The sequence below is a fragment of the Phalacrocorax aristotelis genome, chromosome 8 (assembly GCF_949628215.1).
Source record: "Phalacrocorax aristotelis chromosome 8, bGulAri2.1, whole genome shotgun sequence".
Classification (NCBI taxonomy): domain Eukaryota; kingdom Metazoa; phylum Chordata; class Aves; order Suliformes; family Phalacrocoracidae; genus Phalacrocorax; species Phalacrocorax aristotelis.
Window position 1 is genome coordinate 23,400,183 of NC_134283.1, and position 18,953 is coordinate 23,419,135.

The 18,953-nt window shown below is 42.4% G+C and overlaps 1 protein-coding gene across 3 annotated transcripts in view; it reads left to right on the forward strand.

Annotated features, from left to right (window-relative positions):
- Positions 1-18,953, forward strand: part of RANBP10 (RAN binding protein 10) — an 86,514-nt gene that overhangs the window by 5,478 nt on the left and 62,083 nt on the right. For all 3 annotated transcript variants that reach the window (XR_012662071.1, XM_075101928.1, XM_075101927.1), the window contains exon 3: positions 18,788-18,840. Coding sequence is in view for 2 of the 3 variants with exons in the window: in XM_075101928.1 (XP_074958029.1) it covers positions 18,788-18,840 (53 nt within the window). In the remaining variant the exon portion in view is untranslated. The remainder of the gene's footprint in view (positions 1-18,787; positions 18,841-18,953) is intronic.

The following is an 18,953-nucleotide window of genomic DNA, read 5'->3' on the forward strand; positions in this document are numbered from 1 at the left end:
TCATTCAAAGTGGGGTTGAACAGTTATATCTTAAGACTTGCAGGATACTTAATTCCTGAGCCATTACGTTCGTGTCTCCTGAGCGTTGTCAACTGGAACAAAAGGACAAGAGGTGATGGGTTGCAGGTTGTGGCAAGGGAGATGCCAGCTGGAGATAAGAAAGAATTTTCCTTGTGAAAATGGTTAAGCACCAGAACAGAATGCCTGGAGAAGCTGTGGCGTCTTGTTCTTCAAATTTGCCTGGGCCAGGCCCCAGACAGCCCGATGTAACTTTCACATTTAGTTATGCTTTGGGCAGAAGGATGAAGAAGGAAGATCCCAAGGTCCCTTCCAGTCCAAACGTCTCCGTGGTGCTGTGGATGGCATGCTTCCATCATTCCTCAGATGAGCAGACTGGCAGAAATGTATGTGACTGTGTGTTCTGGCGCTGCCACAAATAACTCCTGCTTTTATCATGATGTTTATAACAGTTCAACCTTAACTATATTTGAAGCACTGGACTCTCCCTCTCAAATATGTGTTTCTTTTTGCTGTTGATTTGTCAGCCCGTCTCACAGCTTCTGTTTCCCCATTAGAGCATCTCTGCTTGGTAAACAGGAACAGTACAAGACTCATCAGGGTAGGGCAGTCAACCCACAGCTTATAGGCTGTTTTGTCTCAGGAGGACGATTCGTCTTTTTTTGTCCTCTATGCTGGGGCAAGGTGAATTGTCTCCTTGGTGGCAGTGCTTGTTCCTGACTGCCATTTTGGTTTCTTGACCTGTTTTACCTTCCCCCAGCCATGTGGTCAGTTGTAATGGGGTGTGACTGGGGAAGACATTCCGGAGGCTGACCCTGATTGTGCACGGATTCCTGATTCTAGCAGAAGTCACCTGTCCTCCAGCCTCCTCCATTTCTGAGTTGCTCCTGGGAAAGACAGTCCAGCAGCCTGTGGATTGCTTTTGCTATGGCAGTTTGCTGTTGACAGCTGTCTCTTCTGGTAATTGTTTCATTTTGATTCGTGGCTTACTTGCGGCTACTTTGGTATGCTGGTGTTCTGCAGCACGTCTGACCTCTCTGGCAGCAGCAGAGCCTGCTGCCTGTCCACGGCGGCTCTGTGTGTTCTTTGCAAACAAAGCAAGGTGGTCTGTGGGCAGAGGAGGTGCCGAGTGGCACAGCCTTCTGTGCCAGGGAAGCCAGGCTGTTTCATGAGGACTTTGAGCTGTCTCAGGTAGGCTGCCAAAAGAGCCAGTCTAGCATTTCTTCTTGACATGATATTTTTTTAACCCCTTTCCTTTGTGCCAGCACTAGTGACTGTGTAATGAGCTGGATCATGTTAACTGTCTTTTTGCTGGCTCTGGCCTTGATACGGTGCTTTCTGTGCATTAAGTGGAGAAGAGGAAACCCCGAAGGGCAAAGAGGGTGGGTGGGAAGACATGGGCAACAGGATGTGTCAGTACCCTTCTTCCAGCACCAGCTTGAACTGTTTCACTGTTGCTGTGGGATGTGCAGCTTGTTGTCCAGAGCTGTCGGTCAGCTCTAACTTACGTTGCCGGTATTTTTCTGAGAGAGGGAGGAAAGAGTACTTTGAGGAGAGTGGCCTAAGAGCTAATCTAGCTTAGCCCATACCATAGTTCATTTAAAATCTTACTTTAGCTTTCTTACACAAGTACACTATATCCCAGACTTAAAAATAGTCAGTTTCTCTCTGACTGAAAAAGAAAAATAAAGGTCAGATGTATTGGTTGTTTCGCAGTCTTTACATTAGTAACAAGTAATCTGCCCCTCTCTTCCTTGCTTATGTTTCTCCTTGCCAACTTTCCATTTCTCTTCAGCATATGGTGAGTGTGATTGCTCTTCGAAAAGCCTTTCACTTGCGTGCTCTAATGGTTTCCAGATGCTGATAGAAGGCCTGTCCATGAAGTGCTCTGACATCGGTGGTTTTAATGGCATGGTTGTCCTTGTGCATCCATCAGCAGGTTGTTCTGAGGACACCTTATAATTTCATGTGTGTCTGGATGTGGCAGTAGGGAATGATAAGGAATATTCTGGGGCAACTGAGGATTTCTGGTGTCTGCATGTGCTGTGTGATGCCTTATTTGTATCTGATAAGCCTGTAAATAATTGATTTCCTCCCCCTTTTTAGTTTTTCTATCCTGGTTTCCAAGAATCCAAAACCAGCACACAGAGGGGGTTGTTCTTCTGTTTGCAGGTATGTCTGCTTACTGGAACTTATGCTGTTCTGCAGACATTAATTTAAACAAATCGGCACATAAATAAATCCCCCCCAAGAAGATTCAGTAAACAGTTCTCACCTTGTTCCCATTTGCAAACATTCTTGCCCAAGCAAGTCTTGCTTGCTCAGCTACTGACTGGCTGAGCTTTGGTGCCCTGAAGTATAGAGACACGCTCATTTTCTGTGGGGGTTTCATGTTAATTGTTGACATCTTGTATGAGCTGTATTTTTTTGTCATTCTGCTAAACGCTTGCAAAAGGGAGTAAGCAGCTTTTTCAATGTAAAGCAAATTGTGAGACTGGAGTATCTGATTCGCAGTTGATAACTTTTTTTTTTAAATTCGCCTTGTCTTTTTAATCAATGAAATGGAAAGTGAAACTCAGGGCTTATAGCAGTTATCATGGGCCCATACCTTGTAATGGTAGAATATCAGTTTCTCATTAAAATAATTTCTGAAAATAGGAAACAAAATGGAAGCAGTGATGTGATGGTGATGTGTGACTTGTTCACTTGTGTGCGTTTAGGTATGTCTGAAGTCTGAGATCTCCCAGATTTCAGGCTGTGATAATTTATTTCTTTCTTTCTGTTAATTTTTTTTTTGTTTGGTTTTTTTTTGTATCCAATTAGAGTTCTAAGATTTGGCACAGTAAAGAAGAAAAATTTCAGAAGTTGCTTGTGTTTTTCTTTTTTTCCATTCTTTCTCCTCGTCCCCTCCCCCCTATTTCTGAATATCTGTTATAGAAAAGGTAGGAATGTGGCTAAAGTAAACTCTAAAAAAACCAAAGCATCTTTAGAATATGTGTAAAACATTATTGTGCTTCAGTTCTTCAGGATATATTCACAGTTAATAAATCAAACCCTAGAATAATGGGAATGAATTGTTTAAACATTCCAGAGTTGCACATCTAAGCAATTATCTGTTTAATAACTAAATCGTACCAATTGCATAACTTATAGAGGGGAAGCCTTTTTCCTTCACTTATGTAGCTGGGATGAATTTATCATCTGCTGTGAAGCTTGACTCGTTTTATTCCCTGCTCCCACTGGCCCTTAAAGCTGAACTGTGTAACTGCATTACGTTGACTGCACTGCCAGATTCCTTTTCTTAACTGCTTTTCTAGGAGTGGGGTTTACACTGTACCTGTGGTATAAGGTTTCTGTTTCCACACTGCAGTTTCAATCCTAGAGATACAATCTTCTTTCTTGTTTACAAGGTCTTTTTATTGATGCTCTCCACCTCTAGCCTTTGTCCTTGTTGTGGAGTCGGCGTGTAAAGATCTGTGAAACCAGTGCCTGTTGCTCTTCCTAACTCTGGCTATTTGTTATTGTTTTAAAGAGAAAGTATTCTTATTTCATAAATACCTTTGTCAAAACTTTATGTTGCTTTTTCTGTAATGTGTTTCTTCACATAAAAAACCCTAATTCTCATGTAACTATTGCAGTTATTTTTTCTGTACTTTCATGAAAACTTGTGTTAGCAGGTCAGTCCTCCTTGCGTAAGAATGGTTACTATCAATTTTCTGATCGAAGCATAAACCAGAGCAAATTAGCCTCTAAGGATGGGAGAATATCTCTTAAGAGAACTAGCTACCTGGCAGCAGAGTGTTTTCTTCTGATTTGTGTATGCCTTTCTGTTAGATATTTGTGGTACCTCTAGTGTCTGTCTTTACTGTTTTCTAGGCTTTGTCTATGCCAGGAAAAATAGCCTGTTGCTTAGACTGGCAGACAAACAGTCTTTTAAGTCCATTCAGTCATGGAAACCTGTTTCACTTCTCTAATGTACTGGATACAAATTTTCAGCAACTCTGAACAGTGCATTTGGAAGTGAGGTTTGTTAATCAGCAGGACAAACTGAACAAAAATTCTACTTACTCAATTGGGTGTAACCAGAATAAATAACCAGATAATTAATATCAGTAATGCTTTATGCAGTTCCCAGACTGAATGCACTGTTTGCCACTGATGTGGTTTATATGAACTTTGTTGAACACCAGCTGACTTAGAGAACAAGTCAGCTGTAAAGAGTGAAACATCTGAAGCTGGAAAACAAAGTCGGTGGGACACCTTAGCTTCAGTTCGTTTCAACCAGAGCATATTGCAGGGCTTGGGGTCCTGTTGGATGAGAAGGTCCTTGGGGTGGCATACAGAGAAGTTGGCTATTCTGGCCAGATCCTAGTGGTGATTTTAGCCTGGTGAGGCTTGTATTATGCCTTTTCTTAAATGGTGCTCCAGTCAAGCCTTCATCTCTGTTTCTGTATTTTCTGTCTTTCAGTAGTACTGCTTATATTGCTAATCTCAATCACGAGTCTTTTCCCTTCCTGAAGGTAGCACAGAAAAGGGACAGATTTGACCCTTCCTATAGCTGACAGATACCAGTTGAACGTGATCCTAAAATTGGAATGGAACTGGGAATCTGATACCTTGGTCTAGTGAAAAGAGGTTTTTTTATTCTTCCTCTGGAGTTTTGTCAGTATTTACTCACAAACAGACTGAGATGATGTGTTATGTTACCAGATCACTGCCTCTTAATTTTGTTCTGCTCGCTCACCTTCTTGTCCATGCTCTCTGGCTTTTAACGCTTCTCTGCTTTTCTAAGGGCTGATGTCCAGTGGACTCCTCCATGCCTCAGGATACTTGTAGTTGTTTTCAGTGAGCCCTTAAGAATTCTATTTTCTTCCCTTTATGTATTTTCAACCTTGCATTATTCATCTTTACTGACCTCTGCTTGGGGAATTGGCATTCTACCTGGAACCCATCAGTGCTATTTCTGAAGCACTGTTACAGAACAGCGCAGTTATCTGTGAATAAAACCAGAACCGCTTTGACTTTGGAGATTCGTTATATTCCATTAAGAAGTAGTTCCAAAATATTTATTGTTAGAAAGTTGGAATCCAGTATTTTATGTACCAAAGGTAATTTTTTTGAACAGATGTGACTTGTTTTTCCACTGCTTTAAAACAACATGCCCCTTGCCCCACCATAACTACGACAATGTGGTTTTGGGTGGTAAGTTGATATGGTTTATCATTTCTCACCACTCTTCAAACCTGGCATGAAGTCAGGGCCCACCTCGGACAAGGATGATAGTTCAGAGCTTTGCACAAGAGACTGTGAAAGTCTCAGAAATGCCACCAGTGTGATGGAGTGTATTATTAATCTTTAACTTTGTAATTTAGCTTGATAATTTTAGACTTAGCTGTGTGTTGAAAGTGTGGGGTGTGTGATAGCTGTCAGGATTCCTACCAGATAGTGTGGTTATTACAAAAACTTGCAGGATGCAGTAAGCATTTGAATGATAAACTTGCCTCTGGGAGAGAGGAAGGTCCCTTTTTTAACTTGTGGCTCAGCTGGATTGCTTGGTCTTGGCTGAGCCACGTAATAAAATGCCAGTCCCAGGAATTTCTACCTCATGTTAGTGATGTTGTTAGTTCACCAACTTGAGCAGGGAACGACTGCTTTACTGGAAGTCATGGCCTACAAAACAAATAATTTAATGTTGCTGTTTTTAACTCTTTAAGTTTGGGTCTTGGTGTGTCTCAGCACACGCGGTAAAGCGTGCTCTAAGCAGACTACTATGTTAGGGTGTTACTGGCATGGTAATGAAGAGTCTAGGCTTGTGACCATTAGGTAACCAACCAAAGCTAAACCAATGTATTTTTCCACCTTTGTTTCCCCAGCTTTCAGATGGGGTGAATTTTGTCTGCCTTCTAGGTAAGCTTCACAGGTTTTAGAAGAGGAGTGGCATGGATTATTTCACTATCCTGACTTGGTAACTGTCAACGTGTTCAGAAACAAATAAAGGGGAGCTATAATATCTTTCTTTTCATGGCAGAGCCTTAAATCTGCTCTGCTAATTGTCAGAAAAAGCATTTGAGATGAGCTCTTTTTAACTTTCCTGGAGAAAGTCTTGTAGCTTTTTAGGTAAAGAAATATCTCCTTCTTTGTGTACAGCATACTGCCCTGGTCCCGTTATGACCATGGACTAATTGCTTTCTCCCTCCTTCTGCCCCACCTTTATTTATTTTGTGTATAGCAATGCCCCCCAAGTTCTGGGTGCTTTCCAGGCATACAAAAGGAGATGTTCTTTGCTCTTGGGGTCCTTAAAACTGAAGAATATAAAGTATGAGTATACATGAATTCTATTGCTATGTTGTCCTCTATTCTACCAAACGGGTTCTTTGTTCCTGCACTTGATAGGTCAAATAGATGCAAGTGCTGGAATTTCAGCATTACCTACTTGCTGTCAAAGGGCAGGTCTGTTTTTCTGCTGGGTTCGTGAGGATTTTTATGGGTCATTAGCACAAAGTAGCTTTAGACTAGCCAAAAATTTTTCTAACATTGACATTTTGGCAGGCTTTCTGGGTATCATGTTTGTTTATGGAACGAATCCTCCTGGGGGCCATCACAAGTCAAATGAAGCACGTGACTGGGAAAAGCCAACATGGCTTCACTAGGGGCAGATCGTGCTTGACAAACCTGGTGGCCTTCTGTGACAAAGTGACTGGCTTGGTTGACATGGGGCAGGCAGTGGACATTGTCTACCTGGACGTCTCCAAGGCCTTTGATATGGTCCCCCATAGTCTCCTATGCTGGAGAAATTAATGCGTTATGGCCTAGACAAGTGGTCTGTGCAGTGAGTGGGGAACTGGCTGACAGGCCGCACCCAAAGGGTGGTGGTAATTAGCTCTTTCTCAAACTGGCAACCTGTCACTAGTGAAGTCCCCCAGGGATCAATATTGGGCCCAATGTTATTCAACATCTTTATAAGTGATCTGGATAACAGCATCAAGTATAGCCTGATGAAGTTTGCTGGTGACACCAAGCTGAGTGGGGAAGTAGACACTCCAGAAGGGAGAGCTGCTCTGCAGGGAGATCTGGATCGACTGGAGGAGTGGGCCAGCAAGAACCTTATGAAGTTCAACAAGGAGAATTGTAAGGTCATGCACCTGGGAAAACATAATCTGGGAGTGCAGCACAGGCTGGGATCCACCTGGCTGGAGAGCAGCTCTGTGGAAAGGGACCTGGGGGTCCTGGTGGACAGAAAGCTCAACATGAGCGAACAGTGTGCTGCTGCAGCCAAGAAGGCCAACAGGATGCTGGGTTGCATCAAAAAGGGCATCACCAGCAGAGAGAAAGAAGTCATTATCCCGCTCTACTCAGCGCTTGTCAGGCCACACCTGGAGTACTGTGTACAGTTCTGGTCCCCTCTATACAAAAAAGATGTGGATGGGCTGGAAGGGGTCTAGAGAAGGGCCACCAAGAAGCCTGCCATACGAGGATAGGCTGAGAGAACTGGGTTTGTTCATCCTTGAGAAAAGGAGGCTCAGAGGGGATCTCATCTCCATGTACCAGTACTTAACGGGTAGTTACAAAGAAGATGGAGACTCCCTTTTTACATGGAGTCACATGGAGAGGACAAGGGGGAATGGACACAACTTGCTCTTGGGGAGATTCCGATTGGACGCAAGAGGAAAATTTTTCACAGTGAGGACAGTCAACCATGGGAATAATCTCCCCAGGGAATTGGTTGACTCGGCCACGTTGGACACCTTTAAGAGTTGTCTGGACAGGGTGCTGGGCCATCTTGTCTAGACTTTGCTCTTCCCAGAAAGGTTGGACTAGATGATCCCTGAGGTCCCTTCCAATCTGTGATTCTGTGATTCTGTGATTCTGTGATTCTGTGATTCTGTGATTCTGTGATTCTGTGATTCTGTGAATCTGTGATTCTGTGATTCTGTGATTCTGTGAATCTGTGAATCTGTGAATCTGTGAATCTGTGAATCTGTGAATCTGTGAATCTGTGAATCTGTGAATCTGTGAATCTGTGAATCTGTGAATCTGTGAATCTGTGAATCTGTGAATCTGTGAATCTGTGAATCTGTGAATCTGTGAATCTGTGATTCTGTGATTCTGTGATTCTGTGATTCTGTGATTCTGTGATTCTGTGATTCTGTGATTCTGTGATTCTGTGATTCTGTGATTCTGTGATTCTGTGATTCTGTGATTCTGTGAATCTGTGAATCTGTGAATCTGTGAATCTGTGAATCTGTGAATCTGTGAATCTGTGAATCTGTGATTCTGTGAATCTGTGAAAACATGTTTTGACTCGAAGAATTGCGTGTCGCATGGGTGGATTCTCCTTCTGGGGACAAACCAAATGCAGCCATCAGTGTACTCCGCTACTTGTATGACTGTGTAATGCTTAAAACAGCCTCTTTAAGAGAACCCTTTGTTTTAATTTAGGTTGGTCAAATATTGTCACTCCTGTGAAATAACTTTCCGTGTAGCTTTTTGGATAATTTTTGCCCAGTGAGAATATATAATGCTTCTTGGCTGAGTCAGCTCATCTGAGATCTTCTGTATCTTTATGAGTTAAATTTTAATTTAAAAGTACAGTCATAATTTTGGATCTTTCCATCTCTCTTTTCAGAGAAAGTCTTTTATTGGCAGAAGCAAAAAATATGTATATTTTTTAAATATACAAATTTAAATTGTAACATTGAAAATATCTGCACTGCACAATCCACCACACAAACTCTCTTAGGAGCCAGAACGGAATGCTGTCTTATTTAAACATCACTCTGCTGGAGTAGCATACGTGCTGATGTTTGCTGCTGAAGTACTTGGGAGCGGGGGGAGAGAACAAAAAAGCTTTGTCTCTTTGAACTTAACCTTACCATGATTATGGTGCTGTAAGATCTAAAGGGAAAAATACTGGCAATCCTGCTGGTTGTTTGCTGTGCAGAGGCGTGTGCGGACCCAGTATCTTTTGGCTTAAGGGCTTGCTATCAAGGTCCTTCATTCATATGCTGTGGCCAAGGAGAGCCAGTGCATGGATAAAAGAGGCAGAGCTGATGTTGTGGCTGGTGTGGCTGATTCAGTCTATTAAAATTTTGAAAAGTGATGGGTATTGACTGGGCAGGGCTGAGATGCAGCAGAAGTCTAGAAAAATTTGGTGCTATGGTAACTGCCGAGGCTGCTGGTAAGTAGAAACAAGGCTTCTGATGGAATTGCTAGCACATGTCTGCATTTATTTTTGTCTGTCTGCTGTATTTGGAATTGATCTACTGATGCAGCATTTTTGAAGCTTCTGATCTGGTGGGGGGGGGGCAGTTCCAAGTATTCAGTGTTCACTGCTGGGGAGATGGTTTTAGGAGGTCCCTTTTGCCTGGGTTTAGTTTAGGTACCTCTCTTACATATGGTGGATAATGGATTTAAATGTATTGTTACTCAAAACCCTAAAAAAAGGTTATTTTTTTCTCCCATTTAAAAGTGGATGCTAACATTTCTTATATTTCTTCTGTGCTGCTATATCAGTACTTTGCTTGCTGTGCATCCTCTTCCAAGAGGCTCTTTGAATCCCTCAAAAAGGGGCTCCAGGTTACGGATTCCCCATATGGAGTCTGTCCACACCTGAAACCTCCAAAACCAGTGATGATGCAGGCAGGCAGACTCTGTAGAGATTTATATTGAAAGATATTGAATGTTATAACTTATTCAAAAAAACAAGCAGTGATGCAGGAGGTTGTGCTTGAGGACAAATACTATTTAACTAGTTTTGAATTTGTTGTATATGCAGAACTGGTTTGGAGCATTTGGAATCGATTTGAGAAGCTGTTCTGCACTGAGATTTTCAGAAAGCAGCTGATGCTTGTGGTGGTGGTGGAGGAGTTGAAGATGAGGGTCTTTTCCTGAATTGGAGAGAATAGAGCGATTTTTTTTCTTTTTTTTTTTTTAAATTCTGGGCCTTTGTAGGTCTCAAAGATCATTTAATCCATTAGTTCTGATACGTTGATTGATAGTAGATGGGAAAAGCAAAGTAGCTAGTGTCTTCTAGAACAATAACTGGCAATCATATATGTGATGATTTGAAGTTCTGGATATAAGCTATAGGCTGTAAAGTCAAAACCCAGCATGGTGAGAGAGTCTTACTTCAGGTTGTCTGCAAATTCTGTGCACAGTTCTGCAGTCATTACGGTCTTATTTTTAAAATTTGTATTAAGCTTTAAATTGGAGCATAAGTTGAAGAGCAAAATTTTGTGGACCAGAAAGACTTGTGGTCATGTTAATGTCCTTTTTTTTTTTTTTTTTTTCCAGTGACACATTTCCATGGTATTGTAGACCCAGATTGAAGTGTGATCCTAAATTTAGAATTTCTGGATTTGCAATACTTGCTTTTTATAAAAATACAAACTTCTAGTCCTAATTTAAAGCTGTGTTGTCTGGAAATGGGAAGATACTATTGTGTGCGTTTTTGCCCTTGGTTATGTGCATGGGATTTGCTGCAGTACTCAAAAGAAGGAGGATGAATCTGCATAGAAAATAATAAAGTTAAGCAGGATAAGCAGAAGTGGGAGATGACCTATTTTATCCTGATTCAGCAGTTACATTATTTTCTGTAATTTCCAACAGTTTGCTCAGTATTGCCACCCTTACAGTCGCAAGGCAGTGCAGTGACCCAATGAGGGATGGGGACAGAAGGGAAGCCATCAAAATGTTGCAGCCATGATTCTGATGAAGCTGGGTGCAGAAGTGGTGTTTCTTCTCTCTGTTAAATTCCAGGTGTGCTAATGCCAACAGCAGCAGAAGTAGAGGCAGAGGAACAGGCAAGCACCCTCAGGCAGTAAGGAGGGATGGAGGTGGCCAGTGGGCCTCTGCTAGTGGAGCTGTGCTGCGTGAGACTGAAACTGAGGAAGCTGATGCCACTGCATGATGAAGCTACACTAGAGGAAACAAACTGGCCATAATATTACTGTGTTTCACCATTAGCTCAGCCAAATAGATCAGGATGTAAGAAACATTCCCTATGCTGAGCGGCACATCCCACTCACTGAACAAAATTTGGCAGCTGCCAGCAAAACCAGGAGGTCTTAGGCTTGCTAATGTCAGCAGGTGAAGGTGGTGAGGATGGTTCTGCCAGAGTAACTGGGTGACCTGCTCTGTGGCAGATTTTTGCCAAGTGTTTTCTGGCCTGCCGGTGTCCAGACTGGCACTCTGGTAATATTGCACCATGCTTAGATGGTGCCTTTGTTGTGTGCTCAAACAGTTTGGGACCTTGGATCGCAGCTCCCCTGAGGTTGAACAATTGGCAGAGGTGCCACTTCTCACTGCTCTGTGGAGAAATATAGACCTGGAATATAGTACTAGCTGTGGACTGTGATCCCAACTGCTTGCACACATAGTTGAAAAAAGAAAAATCAAAACAGCAAAACCTACCACGTAGCAAGGAAAACTGTAGCAGCAAAGGGTTCCAAACTCATCAGGAATAAGAAAATTGAAATGCAAATAAACAAGCATGCTGTCTTATCTGCCAACATGCTAAGAAGGTGGCAAGGAAGAGCTAGAGTTCTCCCTGCAAATACGGGGAGAAATCTTCCATATTGTGCTTGGAAGGCTGTAAATGTATCCTTAAAATTCAGTTTATTCTTTATAATATGTGTATGTCACATGACTCTGAGTAAATTTTTAGATGCCTAAATGACTGCTTTGGAGAGGCTGGTCAGGGAACTCATGAGAAAAGATGTGACTTCTGACTCATGATCTGAGCAGTGCAGAAAATTTTTACCAAAAATGTGTCTTTAAGTTGCTCTGCAGCACTGACCATGAGTACTCATGTTTAGTGTCCTTTGAGGAGCTCTGTAAAAAGGCCCCCAAACCGTACCACTTCAGTGTTCATTAAAAAAACCCCACCACCCAACAACATAAAAGCCAGAAAATGAACCTTTATAAATTAAAGAACCTTGTTTAGGAAGAGTTAATAAAAAGATGCGATCAGAAAGGTAAAATGCTTTCAGACAGTATGGAGACTGTTTAAGGAGACATCATATTGAAGGCTCAGAGTAAAAGTGTGTGAACTATTAGAGAGACTCAAAATGGCCTGACAGTTGATGTAATTAGAAATGAGGGTGAGAGAGGATAGGCATACACCCTCCAAAACCTGAAATTTTCATAGATGAGAACAGTGGAAAGAATTAAGTTTAAAAAAGTCCCTAAGGTTGGCCAAAGTAACTTGAGGGACATCTGGCTTAAGGTCTGCAATGGGAGACCTTGGGAAGCAAGATGGAGAGTCTGTAAAACCAAGAGATGATTCGGGAGAACTTACTTCTGAGAAGGTAGGAATGTTTAGAGGCTCCCAAAACAGCCAGTCTTTGCTTTTAAAGGATTATCTTGCCCGAGTCAAAGAGTTAATACAACAGCAATAAAACGCATGCCAGACTTTGTTTTTAAATAATCATCTGGTTCCCATTGAAGGACTAATACAACAACAGTGTTTATCCATAAAACACAGGAACAAATCATTAGGGGTTATCTGGTCTTCATTCAAGAGTTCTAAGGATTCAAATTGCTGAGCCATTAACTGTGGAGTGTCATGTTCAAAAAGTCTTGATTACAGAGGAGAAGAGAGATAGGTGTGTGTGCTTTTTTTTTTTTTTAAAAGGATCCAAAGGAATGAGATCACGTAGTGCTTTCTCTCGAAGTCTTTTCTATCCTTGATATCTCTGCATCAGAAAAGAACCTTCCTTGTTGCTTTTCTTCAAGTGGACACCAGGTTGCAGGAGCCCTTCAGCTAAAGGGCTAAAGGGCTCGTGGTGATATGCCAGGCAACAGTCATCATGGCATGTTTTGTTTGTGAGTTTAGGGTTGTTGGATAGATCAGGAACCAGTCTTTCCTGGATGATCTGTTCTCCGTGACAACTAGGAAGAAAGCTGGGTTCAGCTGGTATGATCAGGTCAGGACTCAGCTTGTGGTATATGTGTGTGCCTCAGGAAGTTCTGTCTTCTCTCAACTTGGTCAATATGCACTGCTTTATGCGCTGCTAGGGAAGAGTTTGCTGCCTGTCAGCAAAACTGTCCTGAAGTCAAGATATCATTGAATACTTTAGGTTGGAAAGGATCTCTGTAGATCATCCAGTTCAGCTCTACTCAAGCAGGGCCAACTTCAAAGTTAGATCAGGCTCCTCAGGACAACGTGCAGTCAAGTTTTTGACTATTTCTAAAAGTGGAGATGCAGTAGCATCTCTGGGCCTTTCTTCCAGTGTTTGATCACTCTCATGGTTAAAATATTTTCAGTAATTTCTAATTGGAATCTTCTTTGTTACGACTTGTCTGTTATTTCTCATGATTTTGTGTGTGTGTCTGTGTGTGTGAAGTCTGGCTCCAGCTTCCCTGTACTCTCCCATTAGGTAGCTGTAGACAGCAATGAGATCCGATCCCCGCTTTGTCTTTTGTTCTTAAGTCCAAATAAACACTTTTCCCTCAGTGTCGTCTCATACATCATGTAGTTTGAGCCCCCTAACTATCTATTGCTGCACTCGCTCCAGTTTGTTATTGTTCCTTGTATTGGAGAACCTCAGAGTATGATGCTCGCAGGTGTCGCAGGTGCTGAACAGAGAGGACCAAATCCCTCCCCCTGACCTCCTGTCTGCACTTATGGGATGTCGTTGGTGGGAGTAGTTCTTCTTTATTGTATTGTTTAAGTATGGCGATCTCCCCTCCCACTCTTTCTCCACCCCCAGCTTCTTTTTCTTTGTTTTCCCAACTTTCCTCTTCAAGTCACAGGTATTTGTCCTGACCCTCTAATATGATGTCTTTACCTCATGTCTATGTTCCTGCAAGCATTTCTCTTACCCTTGGTCTTTAAGCATTTCAACTGGTTACTAGTCTGTGAGGTAACTTTCTTTTTATACCAAGATAATTTCTTTAAGATATTCTGGTGAAGGACCTTATCAAAACCTCTCTGCATTCCAGCAGTGACAATTTGCTTATGGTGCTCCGAAATCTTTCCTTGTCCTTTTCATGGCAGTTGTTAATGCTGGAGGGCCCTTGGCTAGGGGTGTTTTGTAGGCCATATTTTCTGTCATAATAGGGAAGTGGAGACCAGCAACTGATTGCTGTTCATAAAAAGCTGAACATTTTCACTGATACAAAAGATCACAGTAGCAACTAGCTGATGTTGTCCAAGCTGATAACTGCCACCATGCTGTCCTTCGCATCTCCGCTCAGGTGCATTTCAAAGGAGCTTCTAGGCCAAAGGTGAAACAAAATCTTCCCCTCTGGACTCTGTGCAGCAAAGGTACAGGCAGTAATGGTACCCCTCCTTAGACGAAACAGGTTTTTTCTGTTTATACTGAGTTACTGAGGAGTAGATAGTCTACAGATTAAGTTCTGTCAGCCTTATAGTCGTTTGCGAGTTTAGGTGTTGGGAGGAATGCCCAAAAGTCTTGCCTTGTCTCTGCCCAGTTGATCTATCTTTTGAAGTAAGGCTGGTCTTTACTGTTGAGCTTTCTACCTCAGGATGTACTGCAGACTATGCAGGGCCTATTTTTGTATGAATCCTCCCCACTCTGCTCTTTTGTCATATCTTGCCAGTCTCTCTGCAGTATGTGGCAGCAGAAATCTTTGGGATGTCTTTTGTTAGGCTGTATCTTGGCAGCCTCTAATCCCTCCTTGGATGGAGTGCATGCCCAGGCAGATGCTACCTGACCTTTGGCTGACAGTTCCCTGAGCACAGGTGAAAGGATCCCTGTTTGTGCTGAAGGAGCCAGTTAGCCTGTGGTAGGGAAGGTGGTGCCCTTGAGCTCCTTCCATCGTGACCAAGCCAGATGAGGAGGATTATCTCCAGGGTAGGGCCCGTCAGATCTAAAAGCTTAGGGTTACTATCTGCAGGAGATAGTAATTTCACCCATGTCCTGGGACTTGGAGTAGTGCAGAATACACTCAACATTTGTTTGCATTTCTGCATGTGCTGTGTCCAAGTTTGTATTGCACTGGAGTGTCCACTGTCCTGTCTCAACAAGCAGAGTGCCTTGAGCCCTTTTTTATAGGCAGGCTGCAGGCTTTTAGCATTTCTGCATATAACATCAGACTTGCTACATAATAATGAACATCCTAGGTATTTTGGAAATCCTCACAAATCTCTCTTTATCCTTCTAAGTGAGATATTGGAAATCCAGCCAAATGTCCTAGAATCTGTGACTGTGACTGGAGAGTTTCTGAGATAAACTTGTGCGCTGGTTTTGGCTGAGAAGGGGTTAATTCTCTTCACTGTGGTGCCTGTGGTGGTTGGGGACCTTTCCAGCTTCCTGTGCTCTGCCATGTCGGTGGGAGGCTGGGAGGGGCAGGGCCATGGCGGGGGCAGTTGACCCCAACTGGCCCATGGCAGGTTCATTCCATACCATGTGACGCCATGACCAGTGTATTAAGGGGGGGCAGTTGTGGCTCCAGTCGGCGCAGCGTTGGGTCGGCGGGCGGTGAGCGGCTGTGGCGCAGGCGGTTTGTTTCGGTGGTTCACACACACACACACCCCCCCACATCCCCGGGTTTCGTTGTTTTCCTTTCCATTGCTTTTTTTTTAAATTTTATTTTAATTATTAAACTGTTCTTATCTCAACCCATGAGCGTTACCCTTCTGATTCTCTCCCCCATCCCACCGGTGGGGAGTGAGCGAGCGACTGTGTGGGGCTGAGTTGCCGGCTAAACCACGACAACTTGTTTGCTCTAAACACCATCAGGAGCTTCAAATCTTCTGCTCTTGAACTGGCTGCTACCAAAGCCTCTTTTGAGTATTTTTCTAAGTTCAGTGATCTTCCTATTTCCTTTATCAAACACTTAACACTTTACTGCTCCTTGCGTAGTTACATGTTTTATACATGGTGAGAGCTGAAGGACCTGGGCTGGCCTTTCTTGGTTGTCAGCGTTCACCCCAAGAAACTTTGAATTCAAAGAGCTCCAGTCTTGCGGCAGGAAAACACTGAGCTGGGTGAAGGGAAGTTATGAGTCCAGCAATAGGTTCTCCATATCACAATTGTGTATCATTTTCCTCTGAAGATAACCCTAAGAGACCAGGGGCCAGCTAGAAGGAAAAGGCGGACTGTATAATGGTTAGCAATTCAGTGATCAGGTATACAGACAACTGGGTTTGTGACTCAAGGGACGCATCGTAACTTGGCTGGTAGACACAAAGGACACAGGTCTCCCAAGGCACCTGAATATTGTACCCGCTGCTGAGTGTGAAGTGATAGTTGTGGTCACTGAGGTGCTGGAGGCATAGGGAGAGCAGCAAAGGTTCTGTATGTAAAACTTTTAACTATTACACAGAAGTTGAAAAGCAGGACCTCTGCTGTAGGTGTCTCAAAATGCTTTTCCCCACCTTTGCACAGTACTGTGCTTTGCCCAATACAAGTAAAGAGGGATGAGGAATGGTTCTGGTATGTTGCTGAGGAATTGGTCTGGGGAGGGGGTGTGTGTGTCCCGTTCCTCTGGAAGCTGGGGTGTTTCTGAAATAGAGTGTGTTTTTTAAGAAGGGACTGACTTAATATAAAGCACAGTAAAACTGGGCTTCGTGTGTTTAAAATCTTGAAAGGTCATGCTACCAAGATGTGAAGTGTACAAGAAAGACACAGTTGGCCATGTTTGTGAATAAATGGTGCTACGTATTAAAGATATAACAGACTAAGAACTGATAAACTTAAAGGTCTTTAAGGATTAAGATTTCTGTGCAAACAGGAAAAAGAATCGTTATTACCATTTCCATGCTAGCTGATTAGTGTGGTGACAATGATTGAGATGGAGAAGTCAAGGGCAGGGGACAGTTGCTGCCAGAGGCTTAACCCACATAGCTTGAAGAAATGTAACTTTGGGTCAAATTCTGAAATAATACTTTCAGACATGGTTAATGTTTTATGGAGCAAGTGGTTGAGGAAGCCACAGGAAGAAAACTGATACTGTGAAACAATAGCAGGATGCTAGCAGTAGCCTGTTTGGATTTATACCTTCACGTGAACAAGAGCCCAACAGTAACTGTTCATTTCTAAGTGCAGTAACCTAAAAATATGGCAGCTTGTTAAAAACAAACTGAGCAGGGCAGCTGTTTCTGTGGTTCCAGGGGATATTAAGAGAATTACAGACCGTGCAAATTGACAGAAATAGAACAAACAAAATGGGTACCTGCATAAATATTACAGTGGGGAGGAAGAGCCTTTGTGAAGGCTGGCTATGCCTTATGATCCTGTTGAACAGAGGAGTAGATAAAGATCAGTCTGCCTGGATTTGCAAAAGCCATTCGGCAAGGCCCAGTCTCAAAAATTCTTGAGGAAGGTAAAGAAAATGTGGGATAAAGTGAAGGAGCTTATGTGGTTGCACGATTGGTTAGATGGTTAGCTCACAGGCAGGAAGCAGGGCAGAGAAATGAGTGGTCCATGTGCACGTATTGTGCCCCCTCTCCTCCCTGCAGCTGAGGATGTTAACCAGTGGATTTCTGTGGGATGTGTACTACACATCTGATGTTCACTACCTTAATAAGTGACCTGGAAGTGAAATTAATAGTAAGACAGTATTTTTTTGGTTTTTGCTGGTATTATGAAGCCAACTAGAGTTGTAAAATCAAGGGCTGACCACAGATGATAAAATGAAGGATGCAATTCAGGCTGGATAGATGTAAAATGATTTTCATGGGGGGAGAATAAACAATCCACACTTGACACAACAAATGGTCTCTGAGCTGCCTCTTACAGTTGAGGGACAAGTCCTTTCTGTCCTGGTTCCATGGAAAAATCAGCTCAATTCTTATCTGCAGTGAAAATATAAATGGAATAATAGAGACCAGGAGGGGGAGGAATAGAAACCAAAATGGAGAACATCATTATACTGTTGGCTGTAGTAATGACAGTGTGTTTCTGTTGTAAATGATGCTTGCTTCTCAAAGAAGATAGAGAACTGAAAGTGCAGCAGGAGTGTTAAGAGGTATAGATGACCTTCCCTAAGAGGAGCAACTGAGTAGACTGCGAGTAGCCAATGTTGAGAAGAGATCACTGGGGAGTGGGGTATGAATGAGGACTTTAAAATCCTGAGGAATTTAACAGAGAAATGCTATTCCCCTCTCTTCCAGTTCTAAAAATGCAAGTACCAAGCAAAACTAGCTTGGACAGTAATTGAATGGTGGGGCTGCGGGATATTGCCTTTTCTGAACCTTTGTAAGCTCTTTGAAAACAATCAAATTAATGGAGGAAAATCTGTTGGGGTGTGAAATACAGAAGGACCACATTTTCTTAGGAAATTCTGTAAAATATATGTTGGACAATGAAAGAATGTTCTTGAAAAGTACAACTGCTTGCTCTGTCCTGTGCATCCTCTACCAGCTATTACTGGAGACAATATGTTAGGCTAGATGGACATTTGTTCTCAAATACTATATCTGTCCTTATGTATTTTTTTGTCTCTTGTTAATTACCTATATAAATATTTTTCTTCTGATATATGGGGGGGGAACCCCCATACCCAGAAATTTAATTGCTGATTGTTTTCCAGTCGCCTTCCTGCCAATTGAGAGCTAAAAAGTAGCTGTAGTTGTATATCAGAAAGCTGTCAGTCACTAAGCAGACTGGCATTTTCTCTTAGATTCAAGAGAAGACTAAGAAAGTAGTGGAAAATCTTTTAGTGATTTAAACATTCTTACCTTAAATGATTTGTGGATTTTGGTTTTTTTTTTTTTTTTTACCGCTACATTTCTGCTGCAGGAAATCTTGTGGATTGGCCATTCTATGCTTGACTCATATTTTCTGTGGTTTTTTTGAAGGTACATGGGAATAGGACTTTCTGCTCAAGGGGTGAACATGAACAGGCTTCCTGGTAAGTCACTGTTAAGATTTTGTTTGGCTCTCAGTCTGTGTTAAGTGTTCGTTTGAAATAAAGCTTTTATGTATATGAATTAGTGAATGTGTGTTTCTGTTAATAAATTGTCA